This window comes from Castor canadensis, chromosome 3, assembly GCF_047511655.1.
Source record: "Castor canadensis chromosome 3, mCasCan1.hap1v2, whole genome shotgun sequence".
Taxonomy (NCBI): domain Eukaryota; kingdom Metazoa; phylum Chordata; class Mammalia; order Rodentia; family Castoridae; genus Castor; species Castor canadensis.
In genome coordinates, this window is record NC_133388.1 from 26,709,661 (window position 1) to 26,727,840 (window position 18,180).

At 39.1% G+C, this 18,180-nt stretch overlaps 1 protein-coding gene across 1 annotated transcript in view; it reads right to left on the reverse strand.

Annotated features, from left to right (window-relative positions):
• The window catches only part of Tshr (thyroid stimulating hormone receptor), a 163,390-nt gene that overhangs the window by 44,925 nt on the left and 100,285 nt on the right, over window positions 1-18,180 (reverse strand). Inside the window, exons 5-7 of the mRNA XM_074066959.1 lie at window positions 11,461-11,535; window positions 3,662-3,736; window positions 2,154-2,231 (exon numbers count right to left, since the gene is read on the reverse strand). Of these exons, the coding sequence (XP_073923060.1) occupies window positions 2,154-2,231; window positions 3,662-3,736; window positions 11,461-11,535 (228 nt within the window). The remainder of the gene's footprint in view (window positions 1-2,153; window positions 2,232-3,661; window positions 3,737-11,460; window positions 11,536-18,180) is intronic.

Here is an 18,180-nt window from a genome sequence, read left to right on the forward strand (position 1 = left end):
AACTGTAATCTGCCAGATGTGAACTCTGGTAACTCGTTAAGGAGTGTGTGGGAGAATTCCACTTAATAGCTAGATAATCCTGAGAATTTCACATCCCCTCTTCTACTGTTCATTTATCTGTAAAAATATAATAATGCATAACTAGAAGGTTGCTGAGAAAATCAAATCACTATATATCTAATATAATGAAGGACACTTAAGAGATGATCCTGTTAAATGAAGTGTCCTAAAACTTGAATTTATTCTACATAACTGTAAAGAACTGAGAAATAATCTCATGGCTTTATTGTTGTTGCTTATGTGTTTTTTTAAAATAATTAACTAATGAGTTTAATTGTAGCTACTAAGTATCCTGGATGAAGATTGCAATGTATTTTCCAGCGACCCAGGCACAAAGTCTGAGAAAGTGCTAATGGATAAGTTTATTTTTTCTGAACTGCAGCTCTTTTACAAAGATGTAAAAATTATGCTCTTTTATTACCCTAAAGTTTATTGAACTTCCTGGACACTAAAAATGTTCTTTGTTTGAGTTTCATTTTAGAGATGAAATAAAACTTCATGGACAAGTAGGCATTGAAAAAATAAAATAGCAAAGAAAGAAAAAGGACTGCAAACTGTGATTGAAACTGCCCTACCAGGAATATAGGCACAGACTCTGCTGTTAAACACCTATCCTTTCAGGTTTAAACTTTTTCTCTTTTGTTTGTTTGAGCATGAGCTTCAAACAAAGGACTTTTGAAAGAATATAGAAATAATCAACTGAAAAGATAATGGTCAATCCATGCCATTCCCACTTCTAGGCTCTGGAATATGAAGTCCCTTCACTTGGATATTTCTAAGATGCCTACTGAGCAGCTTTCATTAGAAGATCTGCTTGGAATATGAGGTCCTTAGAGAAGAGGTTTCCTACAGGGAAGGTAATGCTCTGTAAAGAAGTTGAGAATGTGGGGATTTTCTTATGAGGAGAGTTAAATGGCACAATGAAATCCTTTTCACAGGAGGCATGTGGCCTTGAAGTTCGGAGCTGAGCTGGCTAAGAGCCCAGGTCTTCTTAACGCTGTCAAAGGGAATGGTGGCTGAGAAGAAATCTCCAGTGTTTTCATGAGAATTCTCCTTTGTTGTGAGGAGAAGAAATTGCTGAATCTCTTCAGCTGTTGGTAGACTCCCAATAGTTGCAATAGTTCATAGGGCCCAAACTGGTAGACTCTGAGTGACTTGAAAAAGAGCCTTTGGAAAAGTTGTGTGGAGACCTTTTGCTGTGGAGTAACTGAGTCAGGTTTGCATCTGATCAGGAACTCCAGATTGTTGTGTGATCAGAGACAGGGAGCATGCACAACAATCCAGGCAAAAACCCCACCAGGCCTGATCATGAGTACTGGTACTGAAAGTAGAGAGAAGGGGTCTACAGAGGTGGCCACCACTTTCCTTTGTGACCATCTTGGAGAATTAACTTATCTTTTATATTTCTGTTAGATCTTCTCTATTAGAACATTTTGTGACTATCCCTGATAAAGCATTTTCTTTCAAATATCTAAAGAGAAGGACCCATCCAAAGCAGCATTATGTTCTCTGTTTAACACCCACTTACAGCATCCTAGTGATCATTTATGATTGTTGAGTGACAGCATGACGGGAGTATGAAAAGCCCTAATGACACCACTCTCTAACTCAGTGACCTTGTGAAAGTTCCCTAAATTTTCTTCACAGGTTCTTCCTCTTTATCATGGGAATACTTAAATACAGAGTATTATGCCACAAGGCCTGCAGGCCACATCTCATTGACTACATGTTTCTGTAAACAAAATATAGAGGGCCACAGATATGCCCAATAGTTTTTGTATGTGTTTGTGGCTGCTTTTTTTTCACAAAAGCAGAGAAGAGCAGTTGCTGTATGATCTTTAAAGCATAACTGGTCCTTCCCAGAAAAAATCCACCAACCATTGCAATAAGGGGATATGCCTGTCTTGTTACCTCCACCTGTTTGTGGTCTACAGAGTACCACACCACAAGGCAATATTCTTACTTAATTACATGAAACTCTGCAGACTACAGAGTACATACTATAAGGCATAGGGGTTCTTAGTCTGTAAAAATATGACAATGACCCAAAACAAAATTTGCTTGTTGGCAGGAATGAAACCGGCAATACTTACAGTGTCAAGGTTTCATTGCACAGTCCCTGAAATGCATTTACAGGGACTGAGGTCATGTAAGGGTTGTCTGTGATTTCACTGCAAGAGAGAAAGACAAAAACACACACACAAATGCTTTCTTTCTGGAAATGGGCTCTTGATGTACAAATGCACTTTAATTTATCCTTTGGTAACAATGGTGGTCACATGAGGTGGTGAGAGCTGTCTTAGATAGATGTGCATTCAGAGTCCCCAGTGTGCAGGAAGCGAGCAAGGTTTAGGTGTGGGTATCCCTCATTTCAAGGGAAGCAGATGGTTCTCAGAGACTTCTGAATCTGAAACACTTCAACCATAGCTACTAGTGTTTTCTCTGTGAATAGGAAAGTCAATGGATTTCATTTCACAAGCAGTATTCAAATGTCCTCTATTTGTGAGACTGTCAGGTGGATGCTCTCAGAGAACCAGACTTGCTCCTGGAATATTGCTTATGTTTTTAACTGAACTTCTCTGTAGCAAAGAAGCAAGACTGTGCTTTTTTTCTAGAAGGAACTGAAGAGTTTGGGGCTTATTGCTCCATATTTTGCTGACTCTGTAGTATAAACTCAACCTGTGCAATTCTCTCTTCATATGTCTTTCTTCTGTACAATTAGGCAAGACAATTGATTTGTGTCACAGTCTTTGGAAAACAATACAAGGCCACTAATCAAAAGCCACAGGAAGTAGTTTGAGAATGACTCTTGACTGCCCTATTGGACTGTGCTCAGACAAAATCACTTAGATTTTCCACTTCTCATTTTTCTGGTTCATTGAATAGAAAATAATAACTTGCTTTTATGCCTATAAGGTGTTCAGTGTAGCAAATGTGATGCATGGGAAAGTGTTTAAAAAGCTATTTAAAATATGGAAAATAAGCTATCATCCTCATTAATTTTTTCCTATATTCAATCATTCCCATCAGCAAATATTCTATAATTTCTTTCATTTAAAATAAAGCAAGGGGGCTGGGGGCATAGATCAAGTGCATGCCTAATAAATGCAAGGTCCTGTGTTCAATTCCCAGTACTGAAAAAAATGATTAAAATAAGAACAGGGTTGGGGATGAGGCTCATTATAGAAGCACTTTTTAGTATTTGTGAGACCCTAAACGAAAAGAACAAACCAAACCTGTTCTCCCGATATCCTCCAACTATTGAGACATTTTCTGCTCCCTTTTAATAGTAAAACTTCTCATAAGAGTTGGTTTTCTAATTCTTCCCCTCCAATTCTCTGTTCAGCCCCTCCCAACCCTATATCCCCACCCCCACCAATCCACTGGAACTATTCTTGTTAGAATCACCAGTGGCCCACCTTACTAAATTCAATGGCCATTTTTCAGTCCTGCTTCACTTTCTTCATCAGGGTTGTCACACTGATCACTGTTTCCTCCATAGAACAATTGTTTTACTTGTTTTTGGCCAATCCCCATGGCTATACCCTAGTTCTTGTCAGTAACAAAATAGTGTCAAACACTGCATGTTGTGCATACTTACAGTATAAAGAATACATCAGTGGAATACACTTTGGTCAGATCAGGGAATATTCTAAGTCCAGTGTTGAAAATGCCACTAAGTTGCATGAAAAAAGAAGAAAAAGGAAAAGTTTTAGGAAAGAAAATTAATACATAAGAAGTAGAAGTCATTCTGGAGTTAAATTCTAATTTCTCTACTTAGTATCTCAGTGATTATGGGCAATTTCCAGCTCTGGGATAAGATGCTTTTCTCTGAAGGCACAGTAATTTAATCCAGTCCACCAACGTCAATACATTTACTCTGCTTATAATATTTTGGGGATTGTTTGAACTCAGTTGGAGTCTTAGAAATAGGAATTCTGGTTTCTTTCTATGTGTGCGTGCATGTTTGCATGCACGTGTGCGTGCACATGCATGCAGGAGGGGGTGTTGGAGGAGGAACACACGATTACCAATTCCAAGGAAGCTTTCCTTTTTCAGACTCTACATGTTATTGTACTCTATTTTGCTAACAATGACTTTCTTATACCAGTGACCTGGGACTATCATTGTAGCAGAACTATTTTAAAACATGTTCAGAAAAGGAAGGAAAAATTCAAATATGATGTCATTCCCTCTTCCAAAGTTTGTGTCATTTAGGCAAAAAATGTCAGGATTAAAAGATGTGCATAAAACAGCATGAACACAAAAACTCTCGAGCACCTGGTGCCACCCAGATTTAGTTAACATTTGTTGTAGTTACTGTTAGGAAAAATGCCACTCACAAAGAAAGCTCACGAGAAAATCTCACGTCCATATAGCAAAGTTTAATGGCAGGCCCAAACTGCTAGGCTGGCCGGGGAAAAGATGGCACAGCAGCAAATCTGGGCCACACGTGGCTTTTATCAAGGGGGAGGTTAAGGAAGTTAGCGCATGTGTAATAGTCTCTGGTAGGGGTGGGGCTGTCTTAGAGAGCGGGATTTTCTCTTTAAGGGTGGGGCTGTCCTTGGAAGTTTCTCAAGTGAGGTCTGAGGATAAAATGGCTGCTGATTTATAAATGGTGGCATTATTGTTCTATCATTCCCCCATTTTTTCTTTAGTACTGATGAGGGTAGGGGCTGAGGATTGGGAATTGGAGTGAAGCGTCAGTCTCTTAGCTGCTTCCTGCTGACAGGGGGCGCTGTATGGGGCACGATCCTCAGACTCCTGTGGCGTCCTGGTGGGTTGGTATCCCTGGAGGTACACCTGGTTGAACTGTTGATTATCAATAACAGACATGCAGTATGATACAAGGGAGGAAGCTTAAGAATAGGAGAGCAAGAAACATAGGCACTAGGATGGGCATTGGCCAGGAGAACCACTGTGAAATGTTGTTCCCTAGACAACTCCAAGAGTCCTCCAATTCCCTTTTCTGTTTTTCTAACTGTTCCTTGAGAGGTGTCGCCACTGGGGGATCCCATTGAGCTTGATAGTAGTGGGTGTCATGAGAATGACTAGATGAGGGCTGGTCCATTGAAGTCCCAATGGAGAGGGTAGAAGATCCTTTACAAAACAAGATCCCCTGGTTTAACAGAAATTGTTATAGGGTGCGGCAGGATCTGGTCTGTATGTTTTCTGAGAAGTTCCCTGAGAAGGTTAAGGTAAGGCAGATAGTCAGCCAGAGGAGCAGAGTCTGTTGGAGGCAAGTTTTTTAAGAGAAATGGGTGGCCATACATTATTTAATACCTAAATAGGAATATTAGGAGGAGCATAAAAAAGGTGTCTGCTAAGGGACTGCATACCTAGGGATCTAAATTTTGTAAAATCCTGTAACTCCTAAGAAAGCTCTAAGCTGTCTTATGGTATGGGGGGAGGGAAATGGAGGATTGGGTTGATGCACTCATGACTCAGGGAGTGAGTCTGTCCCTTTAAGGCCACACCTAGGTAGGTGACCTGTGGGAGGCAGGGGCTATCAGGATTTAGGTTAAATGTAACACTTTTGGATAAAAGAGAGTTTTAGCTCATTTTGTATATAACTTTGTAAATCTTTGTACCATATTTAGATAAAGTATAGACAAAACATTGTTATAAGGTGGTTATTTAAGACACATAAGCAAATATATAAATGAACTCTGATTTAGTATACTTAAAGCTTGACAAGATCAGCAGAAAACACAAATAATTTCTTTGATAAAATCTTTCTCTGTAATGGTTTTTTGTAGATGTTACTCAGAGCAGAACAATATTAAGATAACCTTGTTATTTTATAGACATAGAAAATTTGATTTTAGTTTGACATGACCCTAAAAATCTTTTAAGCAACTCTTAGATTATATTCAATTCTAATTTTATTACACATCAAAATTTTTTATTATACACTTTTAAAACTTACTCAGACCTTTATATAACATATTAAGCCCTTTGATGGCTTGTCTTTATCCCTCCTGTTTGAAACAATCTTTAGGACAAACCCTTCTTTATAAAATCCTTTTTTATCTAAAAACATTCTTTTTTCCTTTAACTTCTCAAAAAATACATTTATTACCTATCTATATCCTTTTTAGTTGTTTACTTTGTAACTTGTATTTTAAAATTAACTTTTATAAGAATTTTGAATTTATTATATGGGCTGGGGCAACTAATTAGTAGCCTTTGGTGTTTTAAGGAATTTATGATAGGCATAAGGCCTTATCATTCCTCAAAGGGGCTTGAGGGGATATTGTTTTGGGTGTGGAAATTGTGAGGGATTTTTGAGTTTTATTTGAATAAGGAGGGCCACCTTGGCTTGCCCTATACTCATCTCATCAGTCCACACTGTGGAATCTATTCCTGAAGGAGGGGGCAGTAGAAATAGCTGCCTGGGGGGAGGAGAATTTGAGTTTTTAGTTGAGAAAGTAAATCCTGTCCCAGCAGGGACATTGGAGTTTTAGGTACTATGAGGAAAGAGTGACAGAAGAGGAGGTTTCCCAAAGAGCAGACCAGAGGCCAGGTAAAATAGTGCTCTAGGGGCTAGCCAGATATGCTCCAAATGATAACTTTTGTCACTGGACTGGGGACCTGGAGAGAAAGGTAAAATAGAGAAATGAGCTCCACTGTCTAGCCAGAAAATGATGTTTTGTTTTTTTGTCATAATGGCTACCATGAGGCTCCTCAACATTGATGCCATGAAGTGGAGTGTGGACAGGGGGCCAGGACCCATCAATCCATAGGAGGTGGCACCTCGCCTTCCATCTGGAGGTGGGGGCACTTAGACCTCCAGTGGTTACCTTTGCAGAGAGGGCAGGGTCCTGGTTGGGGGTGGGGCTGTCTCCTGGTCTGTCCCCTTTGAGCATTCTCTGCAGAAATGTCCCTCCTGTCCACCATGGTAGCAAACTTGAGATGTAGGCCCCAGTTGGGTGGGGGCAGCAATGAGGTCATGTCTCTTGTCTTTCTCTCTGTTAGTAATGTCCCGGTTATAATACACAGATTTGGCTAGTTGTATTAGCTGATTCAGTGACTTTTCTCCTTAAGCCACAAACTGAGTTTTTTACAAATATTTGGGGCTGAGTATCAGAAATTTATCTTTGAGGAGACTCTCTCTCACCTGTGACTCTGGGTTCATCATGGTATGTTTTCTGATAGCCTCTTTAGGATGTTGTAGAAAGGTAAGGGGATTTTTTTTAGGGCATTGTTGTAAAGCAAAGTTGTTATTTTACATTGACACCTGACACTCTGGAGAGCAGGTCTCTAAACTGTTCTGGGTCTCAGTTTCCTCACTTGAAGAATGAGGGATCTGGTCTAGGTTAAATTACTTTTTTTCCACTATGAGATGGCTGAAGTGACATTAACACCATTTATCTTCTTTATCATTTTTTTTTTGATTTAGTAATGTTGGGGAATTGAACCCAGGACTTTGCACATGCTGGGCAGACACTCTCTCACTGAGCTATGTTTTTATCTCCAAATATATATATATATATACATATATATATTATATATATAATTTTTTTTCCTTTGGCTGTACTGGGATTGAACACAGGACTTTATGCCTGCAAAGCAGCACTCTACTGCTTGAGCAATATCATTATCCCCTTTTGGTGTGGATCTGTCAAGGAGACTATTTGTGCCCCTGTAGGTAAGTGCATTTATTCCCTTATTTCCAGGTGTCACTAGTATTGGGGCTTATTGTAAATGGTAATCATTTTCAACCTGAGCAGCCTGGGCCAGAACCCATTGCTTTTCTAATGAGGAAAGAGTCTGGTCTAGTAGAAGCATAATATCCTTTTATGTTAATTGAAAGGTTTGGATCACAGAGATAAAGGCTTGAATGTATTTGGGCATTAGTACAGCTGTTTAGATGTTTTTTAATTTCCCTTAGATCTGATAGCTGGAAAGAGACATAGATTTGCCCTCTTTCTACATTACCTATTGAAGGGAGAATCACCCATAAGGAGGTTCTGAGTATTGGGGTGGCTTAGAAGGTAGAAATTTGTATAGGGGACTTCGGTTTACTTTTTTTACTTTTATAGAAAAGGTCTAATTGGAGTTTGGTATTGTAATTTAAGGAACCCTATGAAGGCCACTTCTCTTGGTCACCCAAGACTTATTGAGGCCAGGCCTTAATACAAAGCTTTTAACATCTACAAACCAGAAGACTGGAAGGTGCAGATCCCATCTAGAAAGAACAAAACGTTAGGATCCTGTCTTTTAGTCAACATCAGGCAGCCTCTTTAATAAAGGCTACCTTTTTAATAAAGGAATAAATCTGTAAAGTTAGAGAAGGGCATTTAGAGGGCATTTTGGGCCAATAATAGTACTATATGGGACAACTAGTGTTAATATTTGCAGGGAAAAAATTATGTTGAGGCCGAAAGTATAGAAAATTTTAAATGAGAAGTTTAGAGACCACAGTAATGTGTTATTTCTGGGACTATAACCTTGAGTTAACAATTGGCTTACAAGGGCTGGGTCTGGCCCCCCGAGGTGTGAGGTGGGGTTAGGAGCAGGGCTTGTGCAAGGCGCCACTCCCTCCACACACACCTGGGAGAAGTGACCTGACTGCCTAGGCCTGATCCTGAGGCCCATCACCCCTCCCCCCTCCCAGGTACTCTGTGCGCGTTTATTCTAGGGGAAGTGGCGGCGGGCCACAGCCATCGCCATGTGTGGCTGGTGGCCCAGGATGTGCTGGGTCCTCTGTATGGATTATCTTAGCTATGGCAGGCATTTTTGTTGTGTTCAGGAGCCAGCATCCCTGTGCACAAGCGTGCCTGTTTGCTTTCCCTCCTCTCTTTGTGGGGGCGGAGTTAGGGCGAAAGCATGGCAGCCGCAGTTTTTTGTAAATGCTTTTTGTAAAGCAGCTGATTTAAAGTTACTTTAGACTGAGAGGCCTGGCAAACTAGTTGGAATAACTTAAGTCATAAGGTGCCATGCTACAGGGTTTTCATGGGATGCAGGGTCCCAGTAAGCCCAGGGAGGGGAAGGCAGACAGAGACAAAGGACACATGGTGAGACCATGGAGGGAGCAGAAAAGGTGTCCTGACATCTTAGGTAAGGGAGGGGAAGGCAGAGCCTGGAGGCATGACATATACCTGAAGGACTAGCCCATCACCTGTGTCTCTAGGTCACTCCCATTGACTGGTACTGGAACACTTTCAGCAATATGAAACCTCCATTCTCCAGTCACTGAATAAACCCCAGGCTTGGTTTCAGCCCAAAGGGAGGGAGCATGAGCTCCCCAGAGCCAGAATTGCTGTGAGGCCAGAGTTGGCAAGGAGTGGCTGGCATGGCACCATGACAGAAAAGTCCTTTAGGAGATAGGAAAAGACAGGCAGCCTGAGCAGCGCAAAAAGTCTGCTTACATGGGGAAGGAGGAGGTTTGAGAGAGGATTTGCCTTGTTTAGAAGCTGGTTTAGAGGCAATAGGATCTGCGCAGGGGAACAGGAAGTACAGGGGGAGGGTTTGGTGTGGAGATAGGGAAAGGATTGGATATAGGGAAATCCTTCCATTTACCAGCACACTTACAGAAATTCTATAAATCCCTTAAAATATTGGGATTGAAAGTGCCATTATGTGGCCATTTGGAGGCATTGTCTAATGGGTATTGGGGCCAGGCCTGATTACAGAGAAAAATGAGCTTTTGTGGCTTAAGATCAGGCATTAGGCGGAGGGGCCCAAGATTGGCCAGGAGACATCCCAATGGGGAGTCTGAAGGAATTTTGGATGGTCCAACTCCCATGGTGAGGCCTGACCTGAGGAGAGATATGATGGGCATCCCTGAAATATCAGGTCCTCAGGAGAGAAAGAGAGAGATGTGGAGCACCCAGAGGGAGTGTCTTCACCACGGGGGTCCACAGTCCCTAGTGGGGAACACGGTTCCCAGGAACAGGAGCAAGCTGAGACCTAGTGCTAGGATTTCAAGGAAATGAGAAAGAGATCACAGCTCTCCATGTGAGGAGGACTCACCAAGAGAGAGGACCTTGAGGGAAGATTGGCTGGTGGTGGATGGCAATTAGAGGTGCGCTGGGGCGGAAGAAATTCCCTGTGAGCTAAAGAGGGAGCAGTGCTTTCTAGGATCGGGGGTCCTGGTAAAGCAGCTCAGATCCCAGAGGGAGGGAATGGAAGTTGAGGGGGGGGGGATGGGGTAGGGGAGGCCGAGAGAGCAAGGTCAGTGCTGGGAGTGAGGGGTGGGGGAGGCCGGGAGTGCTCCCCGATCTGAGTCACAGCACCAAATATTAGAAAAAACGCCACTCACAAAGAAAGATCATGAGAAAAGTCTCACATCCATAGAGCAAAGCTTAATGGCAGGCCCAAACTACCAGACTGGCCGGGGAAAAGATGGCACAACAGTGATTCTGAGCCAGGCGTGGCTTTTATAGAAGGGGGAGGTTAAGGAAGTTAGCGCATGTGTAATAGTCTCTGGTCGGGGTGGGGCTGTCTTAGAGAGCGGGATTTTCTCTTTAAGGGTGGGCTGTCCTTGGAAATTTCTCAAGTGAGGTCTGAGGGTAAAATGGCTGCTGCTGATTTATAAATGGTGACATTATTGTTCTATCAGTTACTAGAATGTGGCTAGTGGAAACAGAAAACTTTTTGAGAGGCTTGGCATGGCAAGGAGGTAAGACTTAAACACTACCCAGTAGATCTTTAGAGAAGGTCTAGTACAAAGAAATCTTCAGTTCCTTGATGTACCTTCCAAAGCAGTTCAGACTTGTCTCCTTCTAGAATGGAAAGCACAGGATTTGAGGAGGCAACAGGAGCCAGAGACATCAAAATGAGCCAGTGGTACATTCCATATAACAAAGGAGAGAAGCAATATTCCATGAAGTGTATTTGAAAAACAGTAAACCAACTAGTTGAAGTGCAATTAAGGTTCACATAAAAGAGTAGGAAGAAATAAAAATGTTAAAGAGTCACATGCAGGCCAGATAGTAAAAGGCTAGAAATGCCAAATTAAAGAGACTTGAATCCTGACCTCTTTACTTTTCAAAAACCAAATTCTTTTGATGTCTCCTCTAATTACCTGATTATTGATTGATTTGGCACTCAAACTCCATAAAAGAATTGTCCCATAAATCTTCATTGCTGTCCAGTTATGCTCTCAGGATTTTGTTTTGTCCTGTATATACAAAGGCTGTATATACAAAATGGTGTTATGTTTCTTGGAGCAGGTCTCTCACACTTTGTGCTGACTTTTGGGTAAGTTTTTAATATGTGAATCATTTCACCTGATACCTTACCCAATGGGAGGGGGTGGGAAGGAAGTCACAGAAGTGATTTGACATTTTAAAAATGACCCTGGATGACATCATCATAGGGAGTTTCCTGAAAGACAATAGCATTGAAATTCTCAAAAAACAGAAAGTGGGATGAGAAGAAGTTAATACTTACAGGAACTTAAGGAGGGGGAGTTCTTCTAGGGCATCAGGGTTTATGTAAATTAAGCTTCTGGTATTCCGGATTTCTCTGTGAAAATTATGAGGAGCACAACCATCATAATATATCCATATCTGTTTTTGCCAAAGATAACACAACATAAATCAGGTTTAACAAATGTTTATCAGAAGAATATGCATTTATGTGGTGTTGCAGGGACTGTTGCTGCCAGAACTCAGTGCTGTCAACAACAGACCAGTCCTGGCTCCTCATAGGGACACAATGGCTGTCTCTCTTCACTGACTTGGTCTCAGTCCATTTGAAGGTATGGACTGCCTTTGTCTCACTTGTAGTTTCAGAGGTTGTTTGGTTGTTTTTGCCCCTTTTAGATTTAGATAGAAAAGAAAAACATGCTCTCCAATTACTTGAAGAGCAGTTGGGGACAATTATCTTTATTATCAACAAAAGCCAGCAGTCTGGCCAAGATAATGAACACTGGAGTGGGAGGTTGAGAGAATCATATAATGGCTGACAGCATTGCTAAAAACAGCAGTGAGGTCTGTCAATTGCTGTTTCAGATGTAGAGAGGATAGTGAAGTCTTAATAGTTCCCTTGAGTTTACATTGCAATGTCAATAATTTAAGACTCTTCAGCATATATGTTGTGATATCCTATGTGCCTGAAACTTACATCCTTAGGTTTATATCTTATTATGCTTAAGAATGCATAATTAGCATTAGGGAGATAAGCAGCTGTTAGAAATGGCTGTCACTGATAAAGTTAACATGGTTAACATATGTAGATTGGCTAAAAGAACTTAAAGGGACTCCTTATAGGAAAAGTATATAAAGAACCTAGTAAGACCTGAAGCCTTTTTCCTCAGAGAAGTCTCCTGAGACTTGATTCCTATGGGGACTTGGGTCCAGTCTGATGGAACCAATCAGAAAGCTTAGAATCTGACCTCTGTAATTTTAAAAACCATTTTATTGAAGAAGAACTTACATTCCACAAAGTTCATGTATTGTACAGCCTAATAATTTTTAGCAGATTTACCCAATTGTGCAAGCATCATCACAATCCAGTTTTAGAACATTTTTTTTCAATGACAAAAGCAACTATATGTCTATTTGCAGTTAATTCCTATTCTCTCTCATGCCTGGAAATCACTAATTTATTTTAATTATTTATTTTAATTTATTTTCTTAATTATTTATTTCTTTAATTATTTATTTTAATTTCTTTTCTTTTCTTTTCTTGCTATCCTTTTCTTTTTCAGTGCTGGGGTTCAGACCCAGGGCCTTGTGCATTCTAGGAAAGCACTGTACTAGTGACTCATACCCCCAGCCCTTATTTTCCATCTCTATAAGTTTACTTTAGCTGGACATTTCTATAAATGTGATCATATAATAGGTGGGCTTTCTGGTTTTTTTCTTTCATTTACTTTAATGTCTGTGGAATTCATCCATGTTGTAGCACATATTAGAAGCTTGCTCCTTTTTTCACTGCTAAAGAGTCAGATGAAGCTGAAATAGAATTTTGACTTTGCCACTTTTGGCTACATGATTTTGGAGAAGATCCTTGGTCTCTTGAGTCATAGCTTCCTCATCCCTAGTTTACCTGCTCTGTGTAATAGGGACAATAACAATACCTGTTCCCTCAAGAGGCTCTTGTGAGGACTAAATAATGCACAAGGGATGTGATATATAGCCTTCCTACAGTTGAAAGCTCCCTACAAACAATGGTTTTATTATTGCTTTTCTCACAAGTACCATGAAAGCTAGACATCAAGGACTTGGGGTTGAAGGTGTTGAAATGTTTCCATAAAATAATTTTTAAAACCTTGCTAGGTTAGATATTTCAAGTAAGGACATTGCCTATGAAACAGACCTTAGAAAAGAGAAGGTGAAATTAGCTGTGAGAATAGAAACCATTTATCAACTCATCTTCCTTCCTGCACACATAGCTTAGTGTTATGTTAGGTTATGTTAGAAACATAACCTTCCTGGTCTGTTTTATTCATTAAACTACACTAACCCAGGGGACTCTTGCCTAGGCAAATAACTTTATTTTTTAGGAACTTCCAAGTTTTTTCATTGAGATGGGGATCTCAGTATCTTTTTGCTTGGGAAGGCCTGGAACCTTCATCCTCCTGATCTTCTGCCTTCTTAGTAGTGAGGGGGAAAACACAAAAGAGAAGAAGGATTTTGGGGGGTGGGAGGTGTGTGTAAGAGGCAAAAAAGAAAGATGAACAAGAGATACCACAAGCAGGGAAAAAGAAGCTGCTTTCTGAGGAAAGAAGACAGTGAGCTCAACAATGATCATAAGTGATTTTTCAAAAATCTCCCCTGAAGCATAGGAGTGGAGAGCTCATAGATTGTCAGGAGTTGTTAGAGAGAGATGACATAAAAAGCAAATTCAGCTAGCATAAGCCTTTCAAAGACAGAAAGAAAGTACCACAGAACCTCTAACTAGAGTCCAAATTTGAATGAGCTCCAAGTACACCTGGGAAGGTGAATTTGAATCAAGACAATTTTGAGTTAAGCAATTATGACACAAGTATGCAGGAAATTAGTTATGCTTTAAGAAAGCTGAGACATTGTATATGTGCAGCTCAACAGGGTGGAATGGAAATGCACTTCACTGTGAATTTGGAATTGAGCAAAAGGCAGTGCCTCCAGCAGCCTGGTGCCTGAGTGACTGCACAGAGTTCTGCCTTGGCCTCCTGCTCACCATCCAGTACTGTTCCATTAGCAAGAAATAAACCTCACTTGCCTTAGAGCTGTAATGTGCTTTTATTTTTGTCCATTTCTCACAGTAATTCACCTGCCCAAACTAATACAATAAGCATGGATAAAATTCTTCAAATATTGAGCACACTGTTCATAGTGGTCATTTCTGGTACATGGGTTCAGAGCAAGGAATTTTTAATTTTTAATTTTTATTTTATTTTGCCCTAAAGAAGGAAAAAGTATAATAAAAGGCATGCAAAAAAATTCCCAAACTTTAAAAGCAAAACAATATATTCCATGTTTTAAAACATCTTTACAATATGCAGTGCTAGAAGGCTGCTGAAGTATGCTTTTCTATGGAATTGGGCTATTTACCTGAGCTGGGGAAAGATTTGAAGACTTTAAAGCTTATTGACTAGAAAAGTTCAGCCCTGAATTAAAAGGTAAAGAGAGACTGAGTGTGTTTCTTATGAACTGGATGGTTCTACCAATGAGATACTGAAAGAACTGCCTTATGTGGAACAGGTAAAGATATCCTCATTTTGTAGGTAAACAATGGAGACCCATTTAGAAAGATTAGGTGGCTTAGATTAGAAAGATTAGATTAGATTAGAAAGATTAAATTTGTCTGGTACAAAATTAGAGGCAAAAATGGACCTTAACCTAGGGCTTCTAGCTTCAAATCCAGTCTTTTTTTTGAATGGTGTTTTAAGGAGATCATCCACCGGAACAAAAAGATACTTAAATAAAAAATTATTGCTTATTTCTCCATCAAATTTCAAATAAAATGGACATTTAGGCGAAAGTGTAACATTGTAGTCCAGTGTGCAGTGTGATCACAAATTTGTAGATCAGTGATTTAGTGTACATTAGGTTCACGTAATCATGTGTTTAGGTTCTTGGTTTTTTTCTTCTGAGAAACATTTGTTAAATCTCAGTAAGAACCATGAGCAGAGTCACCAGCTTCAATTCCTGCTTCAATTTTATTTTTAATTTTTTATAGTCTGATTTTAGGTGCTTATAGTTCAAAAATATGGGAAGCAGGTAACTTTGACTAGATCTTCTTGGCCTGGTGAGTAGAAAGGAACAGTTATTGAACATCTGTTATATGCAGCTTTGCTTTGTAGTCTGGGAGGGATGAGGAAGTATTCGGTAATTAACTTCTTTACAAAAAAGATGTGCATATATGGTCAAAGTCATAATTTTGTTATTTTAAATTCTGTTAATGCTGCATGGTATAAAGGTGAAAAGTGGGACTAGTAATTAAGGATATTTTAAAATAACATTTTACAATAAGGTTCTATCACATAATAAATCAGCAATGTATTTTAATATCAGTTATTAATTTCAAGTTTAATGTATATTGGAGGAATTTTTAATTTTTAAAAATTTTATTTCATTTGACTATAAATGTAACATATTCATTATAAAAACTTTTAAACAAATTCACATTAAAAAAAATGAAATCTCCCACAATTTCATGATTCATAAAAACAGATTTTTCCTTCTGGGTAAGTAAATCTTGTTTTGTTAAGTGACATTTCATGCAAAAGAACAAAACAGGAGGCATTACTACCAAGCTATAGTAATCCAAACAGCATGGTTTTGGAATAAAAGTAGACACATAGATCAATGGAGCGTAATAGAGAGCCTAGAAGTAAACTTATGAATCCACAGTGAACTGAGCTACACAAAGATGCTAAGAACACACACTGGGGAAATGACAGTCTCTTCAATAAACATTGCTGGAAACTTGAATATTCACATCAAGAAGAATGTCTCATCATAAAAAAAATCAACTCAAAATGAATCAAAGACTTAAATGTAAGACCTAAAACTATGAAACAACTAAAAGAAAACAAAAGGGAACTGCTTTAGGACTTGTAATGGACAAATATTTTTTGGATAAGACCCCCCAAGGCCCCCAAAACAAAAGTAAAAATAGACAAATTGGATTGCATATATTAAAAGCATCTGCACAGCAAAGGAAATCACTGCCAGAATGAAGAGAAAACCTACAGAGTGGTAAAGTATTCACAAACTATACATGACAAGGTGTCAATATCTAGAATGTGTAAGAATACAAACAACTCAAAGGCAAAAGAAAAAAAAGCATGTAATCTGATTAAGCAAATGGGCAGTAGACATTTCTCAAAAGATATACAAATGGCCAACAGGTACATGGAAAAAACTTTTCCTTCCTTCCTTCCTTCCCTCCTTCCCTCCTTCCTTCCTTCCTTCTTTCCTTTCCTCCCTCCCTTCCTTCTTTTTCTTTCTTTTCTTTCTTTTTCTGTGCTGGGGATCAAACCCAGGGTCTCACATATACTAGGCAAGCACTCTGTCACTAAGTTACACCCCAGCCTAAAACATGCTTTTTTCTGTTAACTTTTTCTCACTGTTTAGTTTCTTAGAGAAAATTTAAAGTGGAATTACTAGGTCAAAAGTAAGCCTGTTGAAACTCTTAGTATATATTACATCCTTAGCTTCTGAAATCCTGATGTTTAAACTATCTTTTACTTTCATAGTAGTCTATAAATTCACAGATTAAATTATTTCTTATATTATGAAGGTTTTTCAAGAGGGAAGTCTTAATTATTATACTTTGGTATTTATCAATGAATCATTTACCACTACATTCTATTATATAGCTAGGGGAAATTCTATACAAAAAGGGGGCAATCATGATTTAATGCATCTTTTAATTTATTGAGGAATTCAAAAAATAACAGAGATTAAAGTAATAGATATTAATTGAAGGAGAATTTGTAAGCACTCCGATTTTTGAAGCAGATCGAAGAAAACTTAAATTTATCAGTAGATTTTCCCTTTGAAGGAGAACATAAATTACCTGGCATTTACTTTCAGGATTATTTAATATTTGTGCTAAGACTGATGATCATGAAATTTCCAGTGAGTCCACTTGATTCACTTTAGTGAGTCAGTGAAATTAAGTCTCATCACACTCTCCACCATGAATCACATACTTTGCTCACTTGGTTGTACAATTTTCATTTACCTATGATTTAAAAAAAAACCCACACAAAAGTAAAAACATCCTTTTGAAGTGGCATTTTGTTTAATTATTCCAACATGAAATTAGAAAGATATTATGATATTGCATGGGTTTCAGAGGCAGGCACTCTTGGATTCAAATACTAACTGAAATTTCTTAGCTGAGCATAGTTGAGCTAGAGCCTTGTAAGGTGTGCATTACCATCTTTAGGTGACATAGAGAAAAATGAGGCTTAGAGTAAGCAGAACAGTATGTGAAGCATTTTTAGCAGAACACTGACCCATAAATGGCATCCAGAAGTTGGTAGCTATTATTAATAGAAGTAATAATAAACAGTAACCTATATTGTATGGGCTTCATTTCAGAGGAAATGAAATAGAAAATGGAAGTTTCCAGTTTTTGAGCATTTTACAGGTACAAATCTTTATCAAATGCACATGTTAGGGTCCAAGCTGCATCCAGCTGAAGTACATCCCAAATCCTAGGAGGATTGCTTTGTGTCATCTTAGACCCTAAATAACTTACAAAGAAGTCTACTATTCCTTTGGTTTCCTCTTACAAGCTCCAATGCCCTTTACCCATTGTTATCTGATATATTTATACCATCTTTTCTAGATATTTATTGTTATGTAATAAATTACCCCAAATAAATGGCTAAAATAGCTCAATATTTTTGTGGATGAAGATTTCAGGAAGTGCTAAAGTGAGTGACTCTTTTGCTCCATATAGCATCCACTAGGATCACTAAGTAGTATTCAACTGGGGTATAGACTAACCTGGACTGTCCAAGAAAGTGGCTTCTGTACCAGACTAATGCAGATTGCTAGCAGGTTAGGTTCAGCTGGGCTATTTTCTGTCTCCACGTGATTTCAGGATCTCTCCACACAGTCTCTCGACCATCTTAATTGCTATTCTTACGTAGTAATTCAGAGCTCCAAAAGTCTGAAGTGAAAGGTGCCATTTCTCTTAAAGAATGCACCTAGAACTAACATG